Source organism: Takifugu rubripes, chromosome 20, assembly GCF_901000725.2.
Source record: "Takifugu rubripes chromosome 20, fTakRub1.2, whole genome shotgun sequence".
In the NCBI taxonomy this organism is placed as follows: domain Eukaryota; kingdom Metazoa; phylum Chordata; class Actinopteri; order Tetraodontiformes; family Tetraodontidae; genus Takifugu; species Takifugu rubripes.
In genome coordinates, this window is record NC_042304.1 from 12454516 (window position 1) to 12479453 (window position 24938).

A 24938-nucleotide genomic window follows, 5' to 3' on the forward strand; every position below is an offset into this window, starting at 1 on the left:
AGAGACTGCCAGTCGGTTGGGTGGGTCCCCATCAGCGCGGTCTTGTAGGGCGGCCCGTGCGTAGCCAGACTCCAGCCTTCTGAAGCGTTTTGTCTGATGCGCGACATGATGGACGCCCTGAGTTCTCATTCACAGGAAGTTTGATCAGGTCCGGTTTCTATCCGTCATGTCAGGATTTGGACTGGGGAAAGTGTGTTTTTGTTTTTCGTATTGATTTTTTTTTTTTCTGTGCGTGTAATGTTTCGTCCTCTGGTAGCTTCGCACTTTATTTGTGACTTCCTTGCGTCTAAAACAGGGACTGTTCTGCCTGGCGTGAATGCTGACTGTTTTGCTTCCCGATGTAAACTCCAGATCTATTTTCATGTCGAAGAAAAGATGAATTCTCTATTTTCCTTTGTGAACTCTATTCTGGCTTGTCTCGTGTTTTCTTTTAGTAAGTCAAGAATTTAGGGGATGCAAAATTAGAAAGGGCTTACACTAGCGCAGCTTGTACTGTCACGATGGAAAAGAGTGGCGTTCCGAATGTATTTCCTGTTGGTCACACCCCCCCACACGCCAAAAAGGCCCCGAATATGAGCGATTTACTGCTGCAACCTCAGAACCTCAGTCGGGATCGGTGGGGAAACCTCCAGAGTTGCTCCACAGTCAATTAGATTCAATTTTAAGGATGTATATAAAGTAAAATGTGGCTTTAAAAAAAACTAAGGAGGCCATATCGCCCGGCCCTGCGGTGCTGCAACGCTGACTTCTTAACGATAGACGGAGCGCGTCGGAATGCGTCTCCATCCCAGATATTAACCAGTCAGGCTATTTCCTTCTGCCGTTGAGACGTAGAGCTCCTCAGACTGGTCTGATCTCCTCCACAATCCCGTTTGTTCACTGGTTTTGAGCTCATGTTAGGCAGCTAATACACTCGATTTTAAGAAATTCCCGAAGAGTGATGAAACCTGAACGGTCGGACGACCATTTCTCCTCAAGCGTAAAGGTGTAGAGTCTAATTTTGAGATGAGGATCACAGGTGTCGGAGGCAGACAGGCGACTCCTGCGTTTTAAGGCTTTGAAATGAAAGTATTGCTGCTTGGTTTTTACTCACTTTCCAAGTGTTTTTGGTCCGGGGGAAAAAAAATCCCTTTAATAACTCTGGGTTTTCTAAAAGCTCTCTCGGGAAAAAAAAATTGGTTTAAGTTCTTAAAGTACTTAAAGCTTATAGTGAGAATAGCATTATATCACTGTTGTCTGTAAGTTGTAGTAAAAGGTCTGTAGCTATTTATTTGTTGCCATGTGATACTTCTTTATGTGACCATTTGTTTATAAGATGAACAAAAATGTCAATTAAATTGAATGTGGAAGACAGAATTTTTTCTGCACTTAATTTGCAGATTACACTGACTTTAAACTGCTTGATGTCAGTTCTCTGTTTTTATTTTTGTTTGGTTTTTGTTTTTCTTTGTTTTTTTTTAATCACAGCATGTTGCTGTGGACTTGCATGGTCTTTCAATCCTGTTGTATATTGTCTTTGCTATCGTTTCTACTTTGTAACCTGTATTTCCAAATGCAAAATCTAAAAGATTATTTTGGATATGTGCATGCTTGTGAAATGTTCAGAATGTTGATTTCCACTAAAAGCTGTTGGGTTTGAAAAAAAAAGATACGTCTGTTACTTAAAATCAAATATATGACGTTTTACTTAATTATTAATGCAATTTTTTTTAAACTTACAGCACAAGTTTCCACATGCTAAATCTGCTATACATCACAAATATATGGTGCCCTCAGTCTTTTTTCCAGATTATTTATTCACACTTGAGGCACATCTGCAGTTTTAAACACCATTAAACTAATTGCATATGGAAGAAATTTAAAAAAAATACACATTATTCACAATTAACACCTGATACTTTTTAAACTTAAAAACAAAATGTATAAAAAATACACAGACAAGGTCCTTTAAGTTTCAATTCACACAGTTGGAATGGGATGTAGAGTCAGTTGGTGTAGCCATAGTAACCAGTTTATTGCCGGTCCAATTGTTGTGCGTTGGGAAATGACCCCAGAGCCCCGCGGGTCCCTTCAGACTACCAGCTGGACCTGCTGAGCTCTGTAGTTGTCGAAGTCCTCAGGCAGAGTGTCTGCAGATGGAAGCAACACGTTCACGTCTTTTCAGACGTTGTGAGGTTTCGATAGTTAGAAACGAGACTCACCGTTGCAGCGGTAGCGCAGGTTCGCCCAGATGATGTTCTCCTGCGAGAAACAGAAGACTCCGAGCCGGCCTCCTCTCATGGTGGCATCTATGATGACACCGGTGTCCACCACCAGCTGTGGGCCCTCGAAGAACCGAACTCTGTTGTACGGAGAGGAAGCAGAAAGGACCAGAATGTTGTAGTAGATGGTGGCCACAGCTCTGGCTGCATCGTCCATTTATGTGCTACCTGATGTAGCCGTCGGCGGGCCGGTGTTGCAGGAACCAGCGGTAGGAGGTTTTGTCCTTCCAGCCGATGTTGCGGGCGTCCTTCCACAGAAGCTTGACCTGGTCGCCCGTATCGCCGGTGTGCCACAGCGCGTTTCTTAAGTACTCGCCAGGGCCCGTCGTTGATTTGACCGCCTTTATGAACAGATATAATCGACCCGATAAATACATTTGAACTGCAGTCAATCATTAATCAGCAATAAACCTTTTCATTTGAAAATTCCTCAAAGTTTTTAAATGTTATTCAACTCTATGAACAATACGGAGGTTCATATTTAAGTTTGTCCATTCAGGGCCACTGTAGAAACATGACAGAGTAGCATCTTAGCACCCACAGAGGGGTACCTGGTTATATAATTATATAAACATCTCACTGGTAACCACCAGTAACCCTTTACCGCAGTAAAGATATTGAGATTAGATCACACTTTCAAGCAAGTGGAAATTAGTGCAGTGAAAATGATTGAAAACTGCTTCAAAGCAGCTTTATCTGAGGTGACCTTCCCTCTGTCCCACCCTGAATCCCCCACTCACCAATGAAATGTTAGCAACTGTAACTAAGATAGGAGCGCTTTCAAAGTCAGATGAAAGAAAAAAATCATGGAATATAACAAAAAACAGTTGTTTCTTAGGTTAACCTTTAGCTGGATGCCTGGTTGTGCCACGGCTCGGAACGGGCTTGCCTGCCAGTAGTTCTGCTCCACCTGCTTCCACATCACCACGTAGAAGCTGGAACTGTCCTGGTAGCCGAAGATGAACCCGGCATAGTCGTCATCCGTCACCGTGTTCACGTGGAACGTCCCTTCAAAGTCCACGCCGCTGAAAGCAGTGTAACCTGACGGAGAGGAAGAGCTTGGATAAACCTTTGGCATGAGATAAACGCCTTAAAGACGTTAAAATACAGGACAGCCTCTTACCAACAGCCAATCCTGGGTCGCTGTTCATGGTCTGAACGATCTCTCTTCCCTGTGCAGTAATAGAGCTCATTTTAGAAGAATGTAGTTCCATCAGTTCAGTATTCTGAGGCACAAACACCTCGTCACCTCACCTGGTTCAGCACCACCCAGTTGGGATCGATTTGCACGTCTCCCTCTGGATCCAGAACAACAGTCTGGTACTCCCTGAAGTCGGTGAGCGTGACCGCGGCATTCTCAGGACACACGTCTATAGTGTCAACGATGGTGTCATTGTCGAAGTCCTTGTCACACACGTTCCCCACGCCGTCCCCTAGGAGGACAAAAGGATGTGAGAAGAACCCAAAACAACCTCCGCCGTCTTTAACCGGGGGCCGTGACCTACCGTTGGAGTCCTCCTGCAGAGGGTTCGGGATCAAACGGCAGTTATCGGGGCCGGGGGGCAGCAGGTCCGGGATACCGTCATCATCGTCGTCGTCATCACACTCGTCCCCCTTTCCGTCCTTGTCGGTGTCCAGCTGGGAGCTGTTGATGACCGCCGGACAGTTGTCCCGAGAGTCCTGGTGGCCGTCGCCATCGCTGGACAAAAGTGATGGTCGGTTAGACGCAGGTTGGATCATGCAGACCGCACGCTACGGAGGTGAGGTCACCTGTCCTTGTTGGTGTCACAGGGGTCGCCAATCAGATCATTGTCCGCGTCACTCTAAGAGAAGATTATGTTATTACTGTATCTAACCCCCCCCCCCATTATAGCAGAGAGACTTGATTAGTCACCTGATCAGGGTTTGGAACGTAAGGACAGCTGTCACATGCGTCTCCCACTTTGTCTCCGTCCCGATCCTTCTGGTCAACATTGGGGACTCGTTTGCAGTTGTCCAGGTGATTGAGAATTCCTGGCACGAAAAGGGAACGCTCGAGTATCGTTGCCGTGAATGTGGACGCGTCAACGCCGAGGCCCGGTCCCTACCGTCACCATCGATGTCCTCATCGCACTCGTCGCCGAATTTGTCTACGTCCGTGTCTCTCTGGTCGTCGTTTTTTACGCCGGGGCAGTTGTCGCAGGCGTCCCCAAAGTCGTCCTCGTCCACGTTCCGTTGGTCCATGTTTGGCACCAACACGCAGTTGTCCTGCAGGGGAACTGTATCAACGTCAAACAAGAAACCCAGAACGTATCAACCTGAAGGGACGATTGCAACACCTGCGTGTTGGGGATCCCGTCTCCATCTGCATCGTCGTCGCAGGCGTCTCCAATTCCATCGCTGTCGGCATCTTCTTGGCCCGAGTTTGGCACCTTGAGGCAATTATCCTGAAGGAAAAATAGCTTTTTGTTTGCGGGCTTGTGCAGGTTGTGACCAGAGGGCGGATGAATAACTGGTGGCTATAATCTTCACCCCTAAATGAAGCGATCATTTGTGCAAATGAGTGGGCGAAATGACTGAGACTCGCCTTGTTGCAGTTCCTCTCAGGGCAGTTCAGCTTCTCGTCGGGGAAGTCATCGATGTCAATGTCAGACCCACACAGGTAGCCGTTGCCGGCCCATCCTACCCCACACTGGGAAGAGGTTATACGGGCAAACAACGTAAAATCTAGATCTCTAGAGATTTTGTTGTGATGGTACACAGTAATCCTCAATATAAAGATCATATAACGAGAGAAAATAACTACAGAACTGAAATGCTGTAATTAAAAAAAACAACAACATATATTCACCCGACACTCGATTGTGCCATCTCGGTGGACGATGCATTCGCCGTTGGGGTGGCAGGGGTTGGGTAGGCCATTCCCACAGGTTCTCTCTGGCTTGCAGCCACTCTGCTGATCCCCAACATAGCCCGTCTTACAGGGGCCACACCTGAACGAGCCCTGACGAAATAAACCAGGTAACAGAGAACAGTAAGCGACAGTTTGATGGTCCTATCCGGGATTTATATGGGCACTCACAGGGGTGTTCATGCAGACCGAGTCCTCCACACATCCCGCACTGTTGTTTTGGCACTCGTCAATATCCTGACACACCTTGAAGATTAAAAAGGAAACGTAACTATGACACCGAGAGCGTTCTGCTGGCTTGGTACCTCGCTTGTGTTGTAAATGACCTGTTTGTTGGCAACGGCGTAAGCTAGGCCCACACCCTGGACCTGCGACCCCCGGTATCCCGCAGGACAGGAGCCGCAACGGAAACCCGGGGACGTGTTGATGCAGCGCACGCCCATGTGACAGGGCTTCACGGAACACTCATCCACATCGGTGCAGTGCGTACCGTTGCCCTCCGTCCCGTCAGGACAGGAACCGCACTGGAAACCCTCAGGGGTCACCGTACACTCCACCCCTGGGTGGCAGGGATTAGGCACACAGGAGGGCTCAGGCTGCAACCCCCCCATCCCTGATCACACAAACTCTTTATGTCATCCAGCATGTCCTGAATATCTGATCCAGGGATTTAAGGGGAATCAACTGGACGGTGATAATAAAAGAATAACTCACCGCAGGCTTCACACTCCATCATGGCATTCTTCAGGAAACCGACCTCTTTGAGCTGAAAGAGTCAATCAGACTGTGTTTTTTTTTTAAATTTCCTCCTTTGAGGATTGATCTGCTCGACCTTTCGTGTGTTCCCACCTGTTGTTTCAGGAGCTCTTTGATCTCAGCCAATGCAATGTTGGTCATTTTAATTTGACTGATGATTTCTCCATCTGAAAAACAGAAACAGGAAAAACTGTAAACATCTGCATCTTTCTGATATCTGTCCATCCAAAACAATGCAACAACAGGTTTTATCTTTATCGGCACTCTTGCTGCACACCCCCTATACCGCCCCCCTCCCACCACCCCTACGTTCACTAGAATCAGGCCTGCTTCGAATGCATCTGCAAAAATGATTTTCCCCCCAAAAAATGAAAGTATTTACAGAATGTGGGAACATTGTAACATCTAATGTTATTTACATGCAAACATAGGCTTAAATAAGAAAAAGAAACTGTCCAAGATGAAAGAAATCAGAGGAAAACCTGAAAAGCCAACTCTACATTTTAACAAATTAATTCTCAGAAATCTAATACCAACCATATCAGCATGTTTTTAGTGGGCTCTCATTGGGCTCTCTGTATTTTCTTTGGTTTTATTCTCTAATAGGAGATATCACATGTGGATAAACTCTTGTTGAGGACAAACTATTATTCCTAATCAGCCTAACGTGCGTGTTTGGGTTTGCGGTAGGAAACCAGAGTATCTGGAGAAAACCCACTCAGACACAGGAAGAACATGCAAACTGCACACAGAACAGGCCCAAACTGGGATAGAAGCCAGTAAGAATCTCCATGCTTCATGCAGCATAGCCAGGGGTAGGAAACTCCAGTAATTATGAAAATGTCAGTGATGTAGATGTAGCAGATGTTTGATGGTGTTTTTATTACTTTAAAGAGATAAACTCCTCATTATCAACAAACCACAGCATCTTCTGGGATCGTTGAGACTGAAGAACCAGATTTAGACGCAGCCTTCGATGGAGCTTCTGGAGAACTTATCTGTTAATGTCCTGAAACAACCACTGACCCTCAGGAACTCCCACCCACACCCCCTGGTGCCGTGTGAGCGCGGGGCACATGTGGCGTTCACATTAGAAACCGTGTGACAGAACAGATTCCACAACAGAGAAGACAGGAAGGAATAAATTACCTTTGCTAATTTTACGAGAAAGAACAAAGTAAAGACTCGTGATAACGATGTGATATTCAGCATTTAGCTTTTCATGCAGTTTTATTTTTGTCACTATTTCTCATCTGTACAGATCTAAAGAGTCCAGTCCTGACCTCTCTGTCCCGCTGCGACGTGTCCTCCTCGGTGCAGGACGCAGCTCAGCAGCAGAAACCACAGCATGTTTGATCCCGTGCAGCAGATGCAGCTCTGTCTCCTCTCTCCTGACTCCAGCTACGGGTTTTTATATACCCCCCTCCCCAAAAAAACAACCCCCCCTCCCTGGCCCATATCCACATCCTTCCCTTGAAAATGTCTTTGTTAACTGTTTTATTCTGGAAGTCTAAACTAGAGAGACAGGCTCTGGATTGGACCACCCTGCCTCCGACTCTGGTTCTGTTCTTTCTGCATGTATTTTTTGATAAATCTCAAGTACTTTTGAATGCATCATAGCCCTTAAATCTATATTTTGGTATGTGTGAGTCATGAATATTAAGAAGATTCATTCAGGAATTCAGGACACATCTTAGACAGAGATTTCTGAAGCTGGTGCAACAACAACTTTATTTGCTTTTTGTTTTGCTGGTATATTATATAAAAATGTTAGGGATTTGGTTTGTGGAGAACCAGATTATTTGTATTGCCAGGTGAAAACACGCCGTATTATGTTCATTCTTAATGATGCAGGCCAGTGTTACCTTTGTCTTATCAAACACACTGAATTTATGCCTTTAGTTTCACTGAGAAAAGTACAGTTCATTTTTTTCTCCAAAAAAACCCATGACATGCTTCATTACCAGGGAGAAATGAACCTCTCAACAAATCTGTGTGTGTGTGTGTGTGTTGGGGGGGGGGGGGGGGGGGCAGCACATGGATAGGGTGATGGGTTTAGCAGATGCCAGTTAAATTCCTGCCACTGATGGTTTTCTGATGTCCGATCCAGATCACCTTAATATCTCTCACCGGGCTGTCACCACTCGCTCGATGCCTTGCCCAAAGGAGAGTGGACGATTCGCCCGGGCCTCATCTGGAAAAACAAACACAGTGGTTGTTTTCTGTTGTCCTCCTGGACTCTGGGAAGGTAGCATAACTATTGATTATAACAGCTGTTGAGTGTGTTTACATGGTTTGTTTGGGGGGAGGAACAGGAAGTGTCTGAGGTACTAAATCTGACTTGGTTCAGTCTTGACTGGAAAACATTTGAAAACTCAAACCCAAGTTGTTTAGGTCTAAACTAAGGTCACCGACCTGAGGCAGAGAAGGAGCGTAGTAATTAAAGACACTAATTCCTACTGTGATCAAGGCTGTGGGGGGCACCTTCCTATACTGAGGAAGCAGTACACCCTGGACAGGACACACACACACACACACACACACACACACTGTACTCACATTCAGTTCAACCCGCACACACAGAGGACGACAACAGGCAAACTCCACACACAAAGGTGGAAGCTCGTTGTCGTATCTACTGAAAATGTGGTTGACGCCGCCTTGAAAGCCGAAGACTAAAGTGTCCTGAAGTTCCTACTGGTGTGAAGAATGTCAAGGTCAAAGGTGAGGCGGAACAACCTCCTGCTCACTCCATTACTGCTTTATTGTGCGTGTTACGCCAGGTTGTCTGTATCAGCGGGGAGTTTGTTGGGATGTGGCTTCATTTTGGCCTTTGACCCCTCCTGTTACCCACAAACTGGCTCTGTTACATAACAGCAGCTACACACACACACACACACACACACACAAAACATGCATTAAATAACAAAGGAAAACACCAGGAAACAGATGTTTGTTCTGGTTTTTATTTAAAGACACAAATTTGTTCTCATCGTAATGTAAAAAGCAGAAATCGTTCTTTCGTGGTTTGAAATGTTTCGCTGCAATGAAACGCGACAACGTCTGATGAGCTCCGGGGAGACCCGCAGACGCCCCGTTAACACAGAGACTACAGATGTGGGGGAAAGGCCCGTGCAGCCCTGGCGCGCGCGTAGATCCGTGTCGAGCACTGGTGTGCGAAAACACCAAAAATAAATAGTTTAAAACTGTCCAGGTGGTGTTGTAGACTGAAAGACTTGTGGGGTATTTACAGAGTCCTTCCTGTGGAAAATGAAGAAAGCACCATTTTGCTCTACCAGAAAGGGTTTCATTTGGTGAAACATCAAATCGCCCCTTTCGCCGAAAAGGAATGGGAAGTCCCATCACGTTGGCGCCGTGATGGTGGAGTCTCCTGCGGACCGACGCCAGCAACCTACTCCGCTTTCTTCACTTTCCTTTTGCGTGTGCCTTCGCTCAGCTCCTCCTTGGACTTCAGCGGGGAGGCGGGGGCCACAGCCGGAGCGTGGTGGTGGTGGTTGTCCTCAGATCCGCCCAGAGGGGAGCCAAACAACAGGAAACAGACCCAGGACTCCACAAGGGAGAAGGGGGAGCCATGAGAGTGACGAGCGGTCATCACCACCTGAGGGGAGACGATACCAGTCAGGAAAAACAGCCATTCGTCAACACAAGAGGAGGTTTCTCTCCTCCTCAGGGCAGGATCATTTAACCCTTAACTGTCCTCTTAGTTATGGCAGCATATTTCTGTTACTTCTCTACTTCTCAATTAACACAAAGTTTTACTTGATTTTCTTTTGAAAAACAAAACTTTTTGTCACATTCCCTCGTCAGCTTCCTTGGTCCTACCTTGGTTGTGGCCATTAAAAGGGTGAAGATGAGGAGGAGTGTGCTCTTAGACACTGGCAGCCAATAAGTCTCCTGAAGGGTGAAGAGGATGGCTCCATACAGGCTGGCTTTGGTGGGGCTGCAGGCACAAACAAACAAATAAGCAAATAAGGATAAAGGCTGACGTGTGCATTCTTAATATTCCCACCAGAGGGCGACAGAGTACAAAGTACACAGACCTCAAATCAAAAAACGCAAAGCTCTTTTCGTTTATTTCTGTCCAATTGAACAGCCATTTTGGAACTTTTTTTTAACTTTTACATGATTTAATGTCAAGTATCTATTATATGTTATATAGCCGCAACAAACTTACAATGACATGTTGAGGATCTCGTTGGTCTCGGGCCTCCACACACCTCGCAGCAGCTGTTCAAAATTGGAAATAAGAGCCACTCCAGATCCTGAAGACATATAAATAGCCATTGGAGATTTGCTGCTCCAAACTGCCTCATTCTATTTTTTTCCCTCATATTCATCATGGGCCTCTGCAGGATTGCCACAGAAATAAGGGTCTGAACACTGAAACGGACCTTGTTTTTGCATAAATGTGACTAAAATGTGCAGAAATGATCATGGGTAGTCATAAAAATGGCTGGACTCACACATTGGACACTGACCTTTGACGTATCCGATAATGACCATGATGAAGAAGCCATGGTGGTAGGCGTGGTGAGCGTGGTGGACACCCGCTGCGATCTTACGGGCACGGACAACTTCTTTCAGGGCGACTAACACCAGCTTGACGGGCATGAAAGCCACACATTTATAGAAGAGGTTCAGCGGGCAGTAAAAGATAAGATACCTGAACGGGACAGCAGAGGAGCGTTTCGTTACTGTACATCTCAAAATTCTCACCTGAAACCATCAAGATGCAATCGCTTTATTTTACATGTCGTCTCCCTTCAATGATTCCACCTTATTTACACTGTTCATATTTGTTATTACAGCTTCCTTCACTGTCTACAGCCACATGCTTGTTGCCCTGTCTGCAACCACTGCAACTGTCCGTCTCCCTCTCCCGGGGTCACTGACGGTTTCTGTTCTCACCAGACGGCTGAAGCCAGCAGGATGTGGCTGTTGTGTTGGAAATAGTCGATGGGGCTGCTTCCCAACATCATGTCTGCCACGATGTAGCTGCCGAAGCAATAAAGCATGGCGCACAACCAGGAGGCCACTGGGCTCCTGCGGGAAACCTCCACCGAGCCTGCAACACAGAAGAGGAGTCCGACACTGTGTAAACTGTTTAGGACCCCACTGGAAACACCCCGTGGCCAACACAGCCGGAGGGTTCGTCTGCGAAGAAGAAAAGAATCCAATTCCTGTTCCAGAATTCCTGTTTAAAATAAATATTGCACCCATTTGAGTGTTGAGTGTTATTGTAATGAGTGACCAATGTATCCAACCACCAACATCGGGCCTTAACATCTTTTATTGCCAATGGATTGAACGGAAACAGCAAGGCTAAGAATGTTTCTGTTTATACTCCCACTACAGTAAAACGGTTAATATTGACCTTTAAGTGTCTTTATCAGCAGATCCCTTGTGCTGTATCTTTGTCCGCACCCACTGGCCTATTTCAGTCCACGCCCTGCCTCTCCACCTCGTTTTTCATATGCAAATATTGACAAAGGACTCCTACTTTTACTTACGCAGCCGGCATTAAATACTGACATATCTCTTTTAAACTATGCTCACGTGATCCTTGAGTTTCCTTTGTGTGGAATTGAATTTTCTTTTAATTATTTGTGGTGCGTTTATGTGCATCAGAAACATGACAACTGAGAATGAGACTGCAGATTTGCCAAACTATGAGACTACAAATGAGAAAAGTAACCAAAACCTCAACAACAGAGGATTTGGAACCCTGACTTGCCATAGAAATAAAGTCTCTGTGTCAGAGACAAAATGCTGAAACAGTAGAAACATACATAAATGCGCCACTACTTGTGGTGTTGGAGGGAAGAAGCTGAAGGAGATGTTAAAGTTCACGTCTCATTCCTGGGACGTGGAGCGGACAGAAGCCTCTGGGCTGAACAACAGGTGGATGAGGCTGCGCTGCTTCGACAGGCTCACTTTTTAAGGCAATCGGATCCGGAGACATGTCACCCTCTAAATATACTCAGCTTAACTGCTTCCCCGTGACAGGCCCGTCCTAACCTTTGACCCCCACTCTTGCCTATCCTTCCCCAGACCTGCTGACTGTGGAAAATCCTCTGCCTTGTTCTGGGAGTTACGCTAATGTCACTTAGGAGGGAAGATGATTAAATCAAGTGTGAGCCACTCTGTTTCTGACCCATTGTTAAGCATAAAATAAAATCAGTGTTATCTAAAGTGCGTGACAATTGTGGGGGCTGGTGTAAAGTTGCATGTTTGTCCACCAGGTTCAAAGTTTATGGGCACCGTTCACATCGTCTATGTAGATGTTTCAGCACCAGCTCCTTAAAATCAGCAAATAACCACAGGAGGGTGCTTTTGGTGGTTTAGGGTGGAAAGGTGAGATTTTTACAAAGTTTGGAGCTAAACAACCCCCGAAATCCCCATAAGACATGTTAAATGGGGGATATTTCAACTTTTCTCTTGCTATTTGGTCTATAGCAGATTGGTATGATGTATTTACATTATATTTACTTGTTACATTAAAACCGTTAGATTATCAAAGCTCCACCGGTGGTACCACGCACAATTTGTGGGCGGGATATTGTATATTTGGGCTTTAAATCTGATGTTGACAGCACAGTGAGCCCACTTAAATGACACTGACACGTAAGTAAGAGTGCAGCAGAGTTCTTTAGAGATCCACTGACTCCTTCTATTTCTGGGTCCTCTATTTATTGCCGGCCGTCTCTCGGGTTTCATTCTCCTCGATGGGCCTCTGCTCAAAGGAGCTAGATCCGGAGGAATGTCATTATTTTCCCAAAGCTGCTCGACTAATCTGCTCTGAATAAGGTCTGACTGCTGCTGCAGAACCACATTACTCTGCAGCAGCTGAGCTGCTCCTGTCAGAGTTTATGTAACAGGTTCTGGGGCTGCGAAAATGATAAGAAAGTCCATAAAGGGATGTTCAAGTAGTCTGTTTTGGAAGCACAGAAAATTGCCCTTAAATGCCCATTCTGGTTTTTGAATATTTGTTATTTTAGAAATACGGTTTAGGGGCATTTAACACATTCACATTTAGAAACTATATAATCTTCTATATAATATATTAACTATATAAAATATAAATATAAACCTGGTTCTCTTACCTGGCTCATACTTGAGGTAGAGGATGGACACGATGTAATAGGCGAGATCAAACACTGGAAACATTCCCATTTTGGAGAAGATTTGGGCAAATTCGCCCAAATTCAGAACCGACAACACCTCCATATCGCCAATAATAACACCAATAATATTCTGTTACTGTTGTGATGGTTATTATTTAATCCAAGCGCGCAGTCTGGATCAGAGAACCCCCCCTGCCCGACACACCGACTCTCCTCAAAGCCCCCCGGCCTCGACAGTGGAAGCCTGACACTCAAGGCTTCCTATTAATACCGCGCATCTCCACAGCGCCATCATCATCTTCGTCATCATCATCTTTGGCGCTCCGGGCCAGCTGCTCGTTTTCAGGCAGCATGTCGGCAGCTGCGAGAGGGAAAACAAAGCTCTGCCTGTTCCCCTGTCGTCGTCGAATTTTTGCCCTGTAGTCCGAAACGAGAGTTCAGTACGAAAGATATATTCTACGAGAGGGCTGCATTCACATGCAACAATCCGGAATAAATTCTGCAGACGAGCTGAGTCACATCGAAGCTCCCGTCTCTGTTAATGTTGCGACACCTCCGCCTGAAGGCATGGGAATGATTTGATTGTTAGATGAGGAGACTACAGAAAACGCATTGCGGATGTTTTCCAGAATCGTTTAAGAAGAAACGAGTTCATTTTCCCTTCCTCTTTGCTTTTAATTCATAAAGAATGGACGCGTGTGAGCACTAGATGGCGCCATAAGCCGTCTGAAATCGATTAGTCGCCCTTCTGCTAACCAGAACACCCTCATTTGACCTCTACCAGGTCCTTTAACAAGTCAAATGTTGATAGATGTAGGTAAATGCTTTTTAGCAGAAAACTGACCTGTGCTGTTAAATCAATAGTTTTTAGTAGTGTAATAGTTAGTGTTTTCTCCGGATGTCTATTTAAAACAAAAGATGTCTTTTCCTTTTCGTGATATTTGCACAACCATAGTGAATATTTTTACCCTTTTATGTACCAATTAATTGGTTTCAATTACGTGTGTTTTAATTATAATGATACATATTGAAATTAAATTAGTTCGACTAATTTATATATACAGTATATAAAATCCCTTGGTTTAGATTTACAGGCACAAATGTAGCCTCATCACAACTCCACTTTCGATCTTTACATCACTGCCTCCAATCGACATTGCATATTAGAGACAAAAGTCGTATTGAGTTGAGTAATAAACAAGATCAGGGGTAATTTTACATGAAATTATAAAGCCTGATAGTCTTAGAAGAGGACATAAAAGTACCCCGACGTCCTGCAGCGCACTGATATTCTATTGGTCACATTCCTGAATGCGCGGACGAACACGGAAGTGAGCAGTCTCTGTGTTGTGTCGCTAATGTGAAGAAAATGATTGGAGATCTGTTAATATTTGGGTAAGTTGCGAAATTCCGCCGTATTTCACTTGACATCGATGTCTTGGATCAAAATATTCTTTTTTGTGTTATAAGAATGCCTTTTAAGTAATTTTGAAACGGTTTAATCAAAACAACTGTAGTCTAGCTCTGCGCTAGCAGCCAACCAGCTAATGTTAGCTTAACAGCTCAATAACACAATTAGCCCTCATCAACTTTGTGTCTGTGTTCTGCAGGACTTTACTAGTGAACGCAGGTGCCGTGCTGAATTTCAAACTGTGAGTATTTTTCCAAAGTGGAGCCATTGTATACATCTGAATAGTAGTGAGGATACCATTAAAAATGACAACAATCATTAACAACTAATGTTTTGTAGCCAACGAAAGGAGTCTCACGGGTTTGGAGATGAGTCCAGACCACTGACAACAGGTGTGGTTGCGTTCTTAAGAAAGACAATCCAGCAAAGAACGACTGTATAAAACTGTCACATCTGTCTGCCTTCTAGGTGACAACATCAGAGAGTTTCTGCTCAGCCTGCGATACTTTCGGATTTTCATCGCTCTGTGGAACATTTTCATGATGTTCTGCATGATCGTGTAAGTAAACGCTGTTCTCATCGTTGGCTGCAGGAAAGAACATGTTGCTACTTGCTTTTGAAGCCTTTAGGTATTTATTGAACAATAACTAATATGCATCGGTACTAATTTAGCATAAACTTGTTGTTTTTGTTAATCCAGATTTACGACAATATGTGGTTGTATGTCTATTTGTCCTGTTTTGTTTCTCCAAATTCAGATTTATTGCCTCAAAAATAACCCGATTTGCTTGTGTAACTGGCTGAATGTCTTCCATCATCAGATTATTTGGATCATGACCATCCTCTCTGACTGGATTTTCACAAGGATGCAGATTTTCCAAGATGGATAATATAAACTTTCCCTCAATCGGATTCTATCGTCTCCACTACAACAAAGCTTAATCCTTCTCTGGAATGTATTTATTTTCTATTGTGTAAGATGTTACATTTTTTTAAAATCACTTTCATTTAAAATGTAACTGGACCTTAGCCCGAGACAATGCAGCATTGCTCTTTCTGTTGCCTGAGACCATGAGCTTCTTCTCCTCCTGCATGTCCTTCACTTACAGAAAGGTCTTTTCGTCTGTTGTTTAAAAGTCCTCTTTGCCCTAAAAATGCCACTTCTAATGTAATTGTACCTAAAACTGCATTGTCAATGTGTGCAACTGATAAAACAGACAATACAAAAAGATCACTGCCAGTTTATGCGTGTCCCTGGGTAGACTAATTTAATACAGACTCATCTTAACTCTCGGGCATATGCGATGTGAGTAAATGGCTTTAATTAAATGTATTCTTGACAAAGACTGTTTGTTATTTCACACCTGATGAATTGTCCAAAGATTTGTAGCCTATGGGTGGGGGGGTATTTTATTGAAAGTGTAAAATCGTAAATATAGTAGTAATTTTTTTTTCTGCAGAATCTTGTGCATTTCTTTATCCGAACAATTTCAGGTGATCTGTTTTGGGAGGTGGCAAGAGCTCTTTCCCATCGTATATTTTTAATTGACAGGCAAATATACAAAAAAAAGGGCTTTCCCCTTGAGGTTTTGGTGTGTTCTGATCTGCGTGTGTCTGTTTTTACTTTCTTAATCTTTATCTGGTCAATGAAATGGAAGCATTTCTTAAATTTAGGACAAACCATTTATGAATCACACCCCAGTAACGGGCCGACATGTGTAGTAATCATTACCGGGGGTTTAAAGTGGCCGGTTCAGCCAGCCCTCGGTTTAAATAAATAAAGAAAACATCTCCCAGCATGCTTTGCGCTTCACAATAAGCCCCACGAGCCGACAGAAGCGGAGGCGACCAGGCGGGGAGAGTCGCCGGTTCTCGGGGATCGTTCGTGTCAGGGAGCCCAGGAGGATGGTTTTGCATGAAACCCGGGTCACGGCATCAGGGAAGATGGTGCCCGATCCCAGAAAGGATATGTCGTCTATTCTGTGAATGTCGGCCGATCTGCTACCGCCGCTCCAGCTGCCGCCTCTACGGGGGATTCTGCTGTCTGAGTCCGTCCCGACACCACGTCTCACCGCCAGGCGATGACAGCAGCTACGGCCACTCCGCTGGCAGTAAGAGACCGGCTGCTGCAGGCCATCGACGGCCAGAGTAACGTGAGTATGCCCGCTACTTTTTGGCCATGATGAACCAAGCGCGGAGACAGGAGGTAGCAGACTGAAGCCGCCGCTAACAAAGTGGAGACAGTGTACGGAGAGTTAACGTCGGGCTGCTAATTAGCTGGCTAACAGCAGCAAATGACCAAAGTAAACAGTTTCAGACTGTTTACTTTACTGGTGAGACTAACTGGTTCTGGATGATTTGGGTTGTGTCATTATTATGTGCTTTAAAACCCACTCCGATGCTGGTTTACATCCTCTGTTGTATGGGTACGTTTCACTGACATTAGATTAAGTCACTAAAATGATTATTCTCATGCAAATGGATATTCCCACTGAAGTTTAAATGTATTCAACTTGATATTAATTAATATTTAGTCAAGATACTTTATACAGTAAACGGTGTTAAAGTTTTCTGGTTCCTGCAGACATAGTGAAGGCTATTTAATCCACAAACTATCACCCATCGTTCACCCAAAACGTAACTTTAGAGTAGACTACCTCCTATGCGATGATGTATAATTTGCATGAAATTTCAGTTTGTTATTTTGAGTCTGAAACCTCTAGGTTGTCTTTTGAAAAACAGGTGCTCATTTGTCTATTCAAATTCTCTATTGACCTTTTAAAACCCTTTCTTTCCACGAAACATACGATGACGTTAAGTTTCAAAAACACTCCTTCAGTCATTTATATAGAAACAGATTGAACATGTTAATTGAAGTGCAAACCTGTTTTTTTCCCCTCAGATATGCAACATGGTGGTAGTTATGGAGGTTATCTCCTTTTTGGAGAAATATCCAATCACCAAAGAAGCCCTGGAGGTAGGACACAAGTGTTTCTGGGTCCCAGAGTACACACCGTTTCCTCCAAACAGGTAGCAGCCACTGTCTAACACTGTTTTTATGTACTTAAAGGAAACGCGCCTCGGCAAACTCATCAATGATGTCCGGAAGAAAACAAAGAATGAGGACCTTGCAAGACGGGCGAAGAAGCTTTTAAGGAACTGGCAGAAGCTGATAGAGCCAGGGAAGGTTGAGGTGCTGTCCAAAGGATGGTACTCCGGTGTCCCTGCTTCAGCTACTGCCATGCCATTAGCTAAAGTAGGATTAGAATTAAAGAACAGAAATGACTTCAACAACTGCTCCTCCTTCACCTTAGAAAAAACAAGCCACAGAAAACGTGAGCATCCCCAGTTTGAAGGACAGGCCCCTGCCAAACTCCCCAAAATAAATAACTCTAAAAATCTGCCACCCACTGGCAATGGAGGCCATTTTATGGAGTGTCATGCACATCAGCCTCACGAGAGAGAATTTCCCAGGCCTTTAGACATTGCTAGGTTAAGTACAACCCCCGTCAGTGCTATAAAACCTCATCCAAGTGCTCTAGGATACAACAAACCGCCGGGCTCTTTACTGAAGGCATCAGTGGTGCAGCAACAGTCTGCCTCCGCCTCTTGGGGGCAGTGTCAACAAGGCCCACGTGGTTCCCTTCAGAGTCCACAAAATTCAAAGCAGGGGGCCGATGTGAAACAAACTGTGACGCAAGCACAACGTCTTCATAGCATCACGGTGACGTCGGGGTCTCACACGTCTGAACTGCGGCCTTTTAATGTCTTTGGTCCTGCTGACTGCTTATCTAAGGACACAGACATAAAAGACAACTGTCCCAAAACGCCTTTGTATAACTTGTATGGCTCCTCTTATAGTGACAGCATCAGTATGGATGAAAGTGGCCCAGAGAAAAGGAAAGCACAGAAATGCAAGTCTGAAGACACTTCTGCCGGGCTAGATGGACAAACTGTTGAAGACGGTGTCAAAGAAATCAGGTTATTTGAGAGGAGACTTACATTTAACCCTCTAACTGGACAAATCAAGCCCTGCCTTCATAAAGAGCCTTCGCAGGAGGGAGCTGTGAGCCTGGGTCACACAGCCCAACTCTGCCCGGAGCAGTCAAAGCAAAGTCCGCCTCCTCTCCTCAGCCTCCTGCAGCAGAAAGAACTAAAAAACCTCTCAAGGAGCAAAATCATCCAGTCATACTTTAGCCAGCAAAGCAGTTTGCTAATGTCATCAGGCGCAGAAGTCTTCACCACCGAGTCAAAAAGCGACCAAAGCAGCGGCAGCAGCAGCAGTAAAATGATGCACACCTTAGCAGCAGAGCTCCCTGCTCGAGATTTACCAGGGATCAGTAGAGAGATCGCCACTGAAGACGTCAAGAGGTTACACATGCAGCGCTGGCCAGGGGTTAATGGTTGCTATGACACAAAGGGTAACTGGTTTGACTGGACGGAGAGCATCCCGTTAGACCTACACGGAGATGAGACCAGGTTGAACATACTGCCCTACGTCTCCCTGGACTGAACCTTTTTGAATTGAAATTTGTAAGTTCCTTTTTCATACAGAGCAAACGTGCATGAAGGGCTGCGGTTTTGGACCATTGATTAGTGTGTGTGTGTGTGTGTGTGTGTGTGTGTGTGTGTGTGTGTGTGCGCGTGTGTGTGTGTGTCTGAACAAACGTCTTGGAGCACAGCAAGTGTAATCAGCATAATTAATTTATCCTTTTTTCATTTGTTTTTTTTCTCATCATTAATCTTTTTTCCTTCTAATTTCATTCACTTCAGCATGGAACCTTTAAACTGCAACTCTCACAACTATTATTTTTAAACACATGTATTTATGTACTTTTACGAATTATGGCCCATCAGTGTTAAATTGTTTCATGTGTGACACGTTTTACAGAATGATTTTAGTGAGAAATTAGCAAATATAATTGTTATGTGCTGACAGGAAAATCCCTGACATCAGTTGTTGTATTTATTTAATGATAGCTATTAATTTTAAAATGTATCATTGATTAAAATACTTGTGTTTTGCTCTTATTCAAATTTGATTTCATGATGCTGTGGAAACTTGCCTGAGCTCTTTTTAACTGCAACAAAAAGTCCAACAACATATTTTTTTTTAATAAACCAACCGTTTTATACTTAAATTTTCTCCTTGTTGTAAAATAAAATCTAAGTTAAAAATGAAGGGGCCGTAGCTTAGATTTTGTACTGTAAATTTACATGCTGGATTTGCTACTTGATATCATTCCTTGCAATTTTGTTTGTCTTAATAGGTAACTGTTACCCCCTTCCCCCCGCCCCACTCCCGAGCATAAAAGAAACAATGTTTGCAACTTGGTCATTAATCGTGGACATGTTGATGTGTGAATAAAATAAATTAGGATTTATTTCTGCGTTTCTGATTCTTAAAACCCTGAATGTATCTGACAGTTGTATTTCCCACAAATTAAACACAAGATGTGAAATTATACCTATATTCTGTAAATTCTCTTTTTCAAAATTCATACTTAAATTCATTTTAAATTCAGAATACCTAGTTCAAACCTGAATCGGAATCAGTTTTAATATTTATTATTTTCGTGGCTTTTATTTTGTAAGGATTCCCGGAAGTTCCCTCTTCATCGTTGGTAGCTAAGAACCGGACGCGCAGACGCCGGTGACTCGTCTCCCAGAAAGATGGCTTCGGCGGACCGGACCCCGGTCAAAGAAGGGATCCGGATTGCTTTCCTTTGTGTGTGCTGGTACACAGTTAGCTCTGGTGGGAACATCGTCAACAAAATAATCCTCAATGGATTCCCGTACCCGGTCACGGTTTCTCTCTTTCATATCTTTTCTGTCGTCGTCTTCCTCCCGCCGTTGTTGCGGGCATGGGGAGTCCCCAAAACGGAACTGCCCAGCAGGTACTATCGATGGTACATCCTGCCTCTAGCTTTCGGGAAATACTTTGCCTCCGTGTCGGCTCACTTCAGTATATGGAAGGTACCCGTCTCATACGCGCACACCGGTGAGTACATTCGTGTTGCTGGTGGGCTGAACTGCGAGGCCACCTGGTGCCTGTCAGCCAACTTGCTGATGTGTCTGCCGCCAGCTGGGGTTAGCTTCACGGCTAGCGTTAAATCACTCGACGGGGCACAGATTAAAGTAGTTGTTCAACGGGGCCCGATATAGACGGATAACGGCGGCCTTGGCTGAAATGGGATTTATTTTTTTAAATTTATTTTATGGTGGTTTGGCTGACTATGATTTGTCCGCTAAATCTGTGCGCCTCAATAGCGGCTAACTAGCTCGCCAAGTGAACGCAGTTTTTGTGCGTCACGGGCACGGTTCGTTTGATGGACCCTGTCCCCCAACATACATTTAAAACGAAATAAAGCCGTATTGTAACAGTCTCATTAGTTGGCTTTATTGTTCGAAACCAGTTTGGACCGATGCGTCGCTTAAGAGTGATTGATAAATCTGTATTTCCACAGTTGGCCTCCATATTTAAAGGGACACACCGAGAAGAGCAACTTCCTTCTGCATTTAAAATCATTTAGTTTCCAAGTCCAACCGTTGATCTACCGCATATAGTTTGTTTTGCAGGTCTTCTAGTAAAGTTAAGGGATCATATCTGCCCTATTTGAGTGAGCAAAAAGTTAAATGAAAACTTAATAGATCCCAAAGTTCCATTTTTGTAAATTATAGCTGTTTGTAAGTTTATTTATTGTAATGGTGTCACGCCACAGATTTTTTACAGTCTTGTGCAAACAAGCTGCTGGAAAATGAGATGTCTGACACAGGGCTGGCTTTTATTCTGAATATGTCATCTTTTTTTCTATCTCCACAGTCAAAGCAACCATGCCAATATGGGTCGTGCTGCTATCAAGAATCATCATGAGGGAGAAGCAAACCACAAAGGTGAGACAGTTTTGCCAGCAGACGGTGTGCAAGCTCCGTCCTGTCTGACTCAGTCAGGAGAAAGTGTGAAATCAGATTAAAATTCCTAAAATGGTGATCTCTGCCCGTTCAGATCGGATGTGCAGACCTCTGCTGCATCATGAGATCCTAATTGTTCAAACCCGCGTGAGTCTGATATTGGCTTCTGATGGATCGCAGGGCCAGCGAGTTCAAACTTGGCACATTCATTTTTCCGTCTTGTCGGTGACACGTTACACAGTGGGTGTAACACACGGAGACTTGTAATTCTGACATCGGCTCGTAATGTTTACCTTACAGCAGAAAGGCTGCGTCCACAGACGGGAAGTGTGCATCAGGTGTTGGCGTACGTGTAAAGATCTTATTTGAGGAGTTCACGCAAACAGCTGACTGACCATATGAAGTGTTGACTGCAATGCTGATCTGGGCTCTATTCAAATCTTTTGGGGTTCACATCATGGACTTTTTCCTGCTAATCTGGCAGTCAGTTATTATTGAAATGGCTGTCGTTTTTGACCCATTAAAGATGGTGCAGTTCAATACGCCGCCATGTGATGCTGCTCCTGAAGCAGAAATGCAGCCTTGGGCCGACGCCGTTAAAAATAAAAATTGTGCTTAGAGTTTGCTGACAGGAATGATGGACCGGACAGTCAAAGGTAACTGAAATGAGTTTGAATTTTTAACGTGGTTTTTCCATTTGTCAATCGGAAAATGCCCCGCTTATAGTTACAAATGTTCCATTATCTGTATAAGTTGGTTCCTATGATGGTTTTTGACTCGCGGTTGTCGACTTAAGATCATTCTGGTGTAGGAAATTATGAGGAATTCTTGTTCATTGTGCTGAGAAAAGTGTCACCTGCAGCCGTCCTGCTTCCTGGTTGGATCCTGTTAGCAGTGTTTGTAAAGAGAACCTGCTGTGTCCAATCAAATTTCACTGGGACTGATGTCACATCCAACCCAGCTACCAACACTGCATGTTACAGGCTGCTGTGCTTCCTGGGTTCTGCCTTTCCTATATCATACATGTGCATGTTTCTGTGTATTCCGGACCACTAATCTGGGCATCATTTGCTTCCTTTTTTCATTCCGAGTAGAGGATCGGTTGTGCGTCAGCTCCTAGCGTGCAGCTACAGTGAGAGTGCTTCTGTGGAGCACCAGACCGAGGTCTATTGATGGTCATGTTATACTTCTTAAATTTTCTCACAATTGCACCAATAGTTGTTACTTTAATACCCAGCAATTTGCTAATGTTTTTGTAGCCCATTCCCGATTTATGCAGGTCAACAATCCTGTCTCTGAGGTCCTGAGAGAGTTCTTTGGTCTTACCCATGGTGGAGAGTTTGGAATCTGTCTGTCTGATTCTGTGAACAGTTGTCTTACATACAGGTGATTAGTTAGACCTGGTGTCTTCAATTCAGGTAACAAGTTGTTTGGGAGCGTCTAACTGGTCTGTGAACGCCAGAACTCCTAATGCATACTAGGGGATCAAATACTTATTTCCCTCAATGAAAAACAAATAAATTAAAATAAATTCTTGAAAGTTATTTTCTTGATTTTCTTTTTGATATTCTGTCTCCATGTTAGAATACATCTACCATTAAAAGTATAGAATGATCATGTCTTTATTAGTGGACAAACCAACAAAATCAGCAAGGGATCAAATACTTTTTACTCTCGCTGTAAGTCCGGCTCCAGATGTTGGGGGTAGTTTCCGCCCGTGTGGCCTCAAGTGTGTGGTCGGTATTTCCAGCTGCAGCCTCTCGCAGTGTACTTGAGTTTCTAAAGATTAACGGCGTTCCCATGTTATCGACAATGTCTGTTTTGAGATTTTAACCAAACAAGCAAGCAACAACCGCTCATCGGTTGTTCACAAGCTTTTAGAGCAGAGCCTCGGCGTCACATGACCCTCCATGTCTGTGTGGTCCCTGTTTTAGGTGTACGTATCACTCATCCCCATTATCGGAGGGGTGCTGCTGGCCACGGTCACCGAGCTCTCCTTCAACGTTTCCGGGCTGGTCAGTGCTCTGGCGGCCACGCTCTGCTTCTCTCTGCAGAACATTTTCTCCAAAAAGGTGAAATCTTCTCGCTCTGTGTCTTAAATCTCAGTTTTGCATACTCTGCATACTGCCCATCAAATTGGACACAAACCTGTATTTTTATTCTTGTGGCACGGTCTCATTCCCCCCAAAAGGCTCCGTTTTCAACTGATTTCTCTTTCAAAAGGTGTTGCGAGACACCCGGATCCACCACTTGAGGCTGCTCAACATCCTGGGCTTTAACGCCGTCATCTTCATGCTCCCTACCTGGATTCTGGTGGATCTCTCCGTGTTTCTTGTAAACGGAGACCTGGTAAGCCCCCGATGCTTCCGTCGGTCACCGCACCAGCACAGTCTTTCCCCCAAACTCGTCCCGTCCACCCTGAACCCTGTGCTCCCTCTGCAGTTCGACGTCCCCGGATGGTCGAGTACGTTGCTCCTCCTCCTCCTCAGCGGCTTCTGCAACTTCGCCCAGAACGTCATCGCGTTCAGTTTGCTCAACGTCGTCAGTCCGCTCAGCTATGCCGTCGCAAACGCCACCAAAAGAATTATGGTCATCAGCATCTCGCTGCTGCTGCTGCGCAACCCGGTCACCATGACAAACGTCCTGGGCATGATGACGGCAATAGTGGGCGTCTTCCTGTACAACAAGGTGAGCCAACGCCCTCCTTTGCAGGGATAAAGTAACCAGCCACTGGATCCTTGGTAACCTGTGCGTTCTCCCTCTCTGCTAACAGGCCAAGTATGACGCAAACAAAGAGAAGAAGCTGCTACCCGCCTCCAAAGAAGACCTGGTGTCCTTTGACAACCCGGCGCTGGAGAAGATCCAGGCCAACGGCTCTGTGCCTTTCTCGCACGGGTTAGAGCAGCAGCACAACTGGAACAACGTGCTGAGCGACCACTTCCAGTACAGCCGGCACGCCTACACGACGAATTACAGCAGCAACCACCAGTACGTGGTGTGAAGGAGGACTCTGCCCCCCCCCCCCCCCCCGGCGCCGGGCCGCCGTCATGGACATCACTGTGTGTCGCGGCCCGCCACATCGGAGACAGACGCGAGTGCTGCTGGTTCTGAACGGTGAAGAACGAGACGAGTCGACCACACTGGTGGTGTGACCTTTCCCACACTCCTTCGTCTAAAAAAAAGAAAAAAAGAAATCCTTGTGTGTTGTAATTTTTTTTTTAATCTGTTAATTTGGTGCCCCTGGTATGAAATAATCCAGGAGCCATCCCGCTCCAGCAGGTGGACCCGTGCGGGACAGGTTGAATGATTTGCACCTTATTGTCTGGACAGGTTTCATTTCAGCCCCTCAGACATTTTTAACGAGCAGAGATCGTGTCGGCTGTGATTATTTACTGTGATTGTCTTTTCTTTTGATGAGACATTTTGGTCTCGGACGCATGTTTTCTGTCCGTGTCACAAAGCGCTTGAAATGTTGGCGTCCACCAGCAGAAGACAAAGGTGTTACTCCAACATTTGTTTTCATGGTGTCACGGCTCGTGGGGGGAAACGGCCCCCCAGAGGCT

General features: G+C 44.9%; 5 protein-coding genes across 5 annotated transcripts; 3 read left to right on the forward strand and 2 right to left on the reverse strand.

The window, feature by feature from the left end:
• Positions 1–1947: 1947 nt before the first annotated feature.
• On the reverse strand, positions 1948–7293 carry comp (cartilage oligomeric matrix protein). The gene is made up of 18 exons (XM_029828625.1): positions 7191–7293; positions 6001–6074; positions 5866–5917; positions 5478–5764; positions 5323–5397; positions 5092–5244; positions 4828–4932; positions 4580–4687; positions 4349–4508; positions 4156–4274; positions 4032–4084; positions 3767–3960; positions 3516–3694; positions 3385–3433; positions 3106–3302; positions 2430–2602; positions 2202–2341; positions 1948–2129 (listed from the first exon to the last, which is right to left on the reverse strand). Exons 1-18 carry the CDS (start codon positions 7255–7257, stop codon positions 2071–2073), a joined length of 2244 nt encoding a protein of 747 aa, XP_029684485.1. The 5' UTR covers positions 7258–7293; the 3' UTR covers positions 1948–2070.
• Positions 7294–8857: 1564 nt separating this feature from the next.
• tmem38a (transmembrane protein 38A) lies at positions 8858–13528 on the reverse strand. Its single transcript, XM_003974311.3, has 6 exons — positions 13032–13528; positions 10837–10993; positions 10407–10591; positions 10103–10190; positions 9751–9868; positions 8858–9526 (listed from the first exon to the last, which is right to left on the reverse strand). Exons 1-6 carry the CDS (start codon positions 13153–13155, stop codon positions 9320–9322), a joined length of 879 nt encoding a protein of 292 aa, XP_003974360.1. The 5' UTR covers positions 13156–13528; the 3' UTR covers positions 8858–9319.
• Positions 13529–14303: 775 nt separating this feature from the next.
• Positions 14304–15809, forward strand: smim7 (small integral membrane protein 7). Its single transcript, XM_003974323.3, has 5 exons — positions 14304–14447; positions 14663–14704; positions 14803–14855; positions 14932–15022; positions 15285–15809. The coding sequence occupies exons 1-5, from the start codon at positions 14422–14424 to the stop codon at positions 15298–15300; spliced, it is 228 nt and encodes a 75-aa protein (XP_003974372.2). The 5' UTR covers positions 14304–14421; the 3' UTR covers positions 15301–15809.
• Positions 15810–16261: 452 nt separating this feature from the next.
• LOC101071069 (mediator of RNA polymerase II transcription subunit 26) lies at positions 16262–19847 on the forward strand. Its single transcript, XM_003974322.3, has 3 exons — positions 16262–16616; positions 17366–17440; positions 17534–19847. Exons 1-3 carry the CDS (start codon positions 16545–16547, stop codon positions 18974–18976), a joined length of 1590 nt encoding a protein of 529 aa, XP_003974371.2. The 5' UTR covers positions 16262–16544; the 3' UTR covers positions 18977–19847.
• A 265-nt stretch (positions 19848–20112) lies between these two features.
• On the forward strand, positions 20113–24566 carry slc35e1 (solute carrier family 35 member E1). Its single transcript, XM_003974321.3, has 6 exons — positions 20113–20464; positions 21287–21357; positions 23310–23447; positions 23599–23724; positions 23818–24063; positions 24149–24566. The coding sequence occupies exons 1-6, from the start codon at positions 20137–20139 to the stop codon at positions 24374–24376; spliced, it is 1137 nt and encodes a 378-aa protein (XP_003974370.1). The 5' UTR covers positions 20113–20136; the 3' UTR covers positions 24377–24566.
• Positions 24567–24938: the final 372 nt, after the last annotated feature.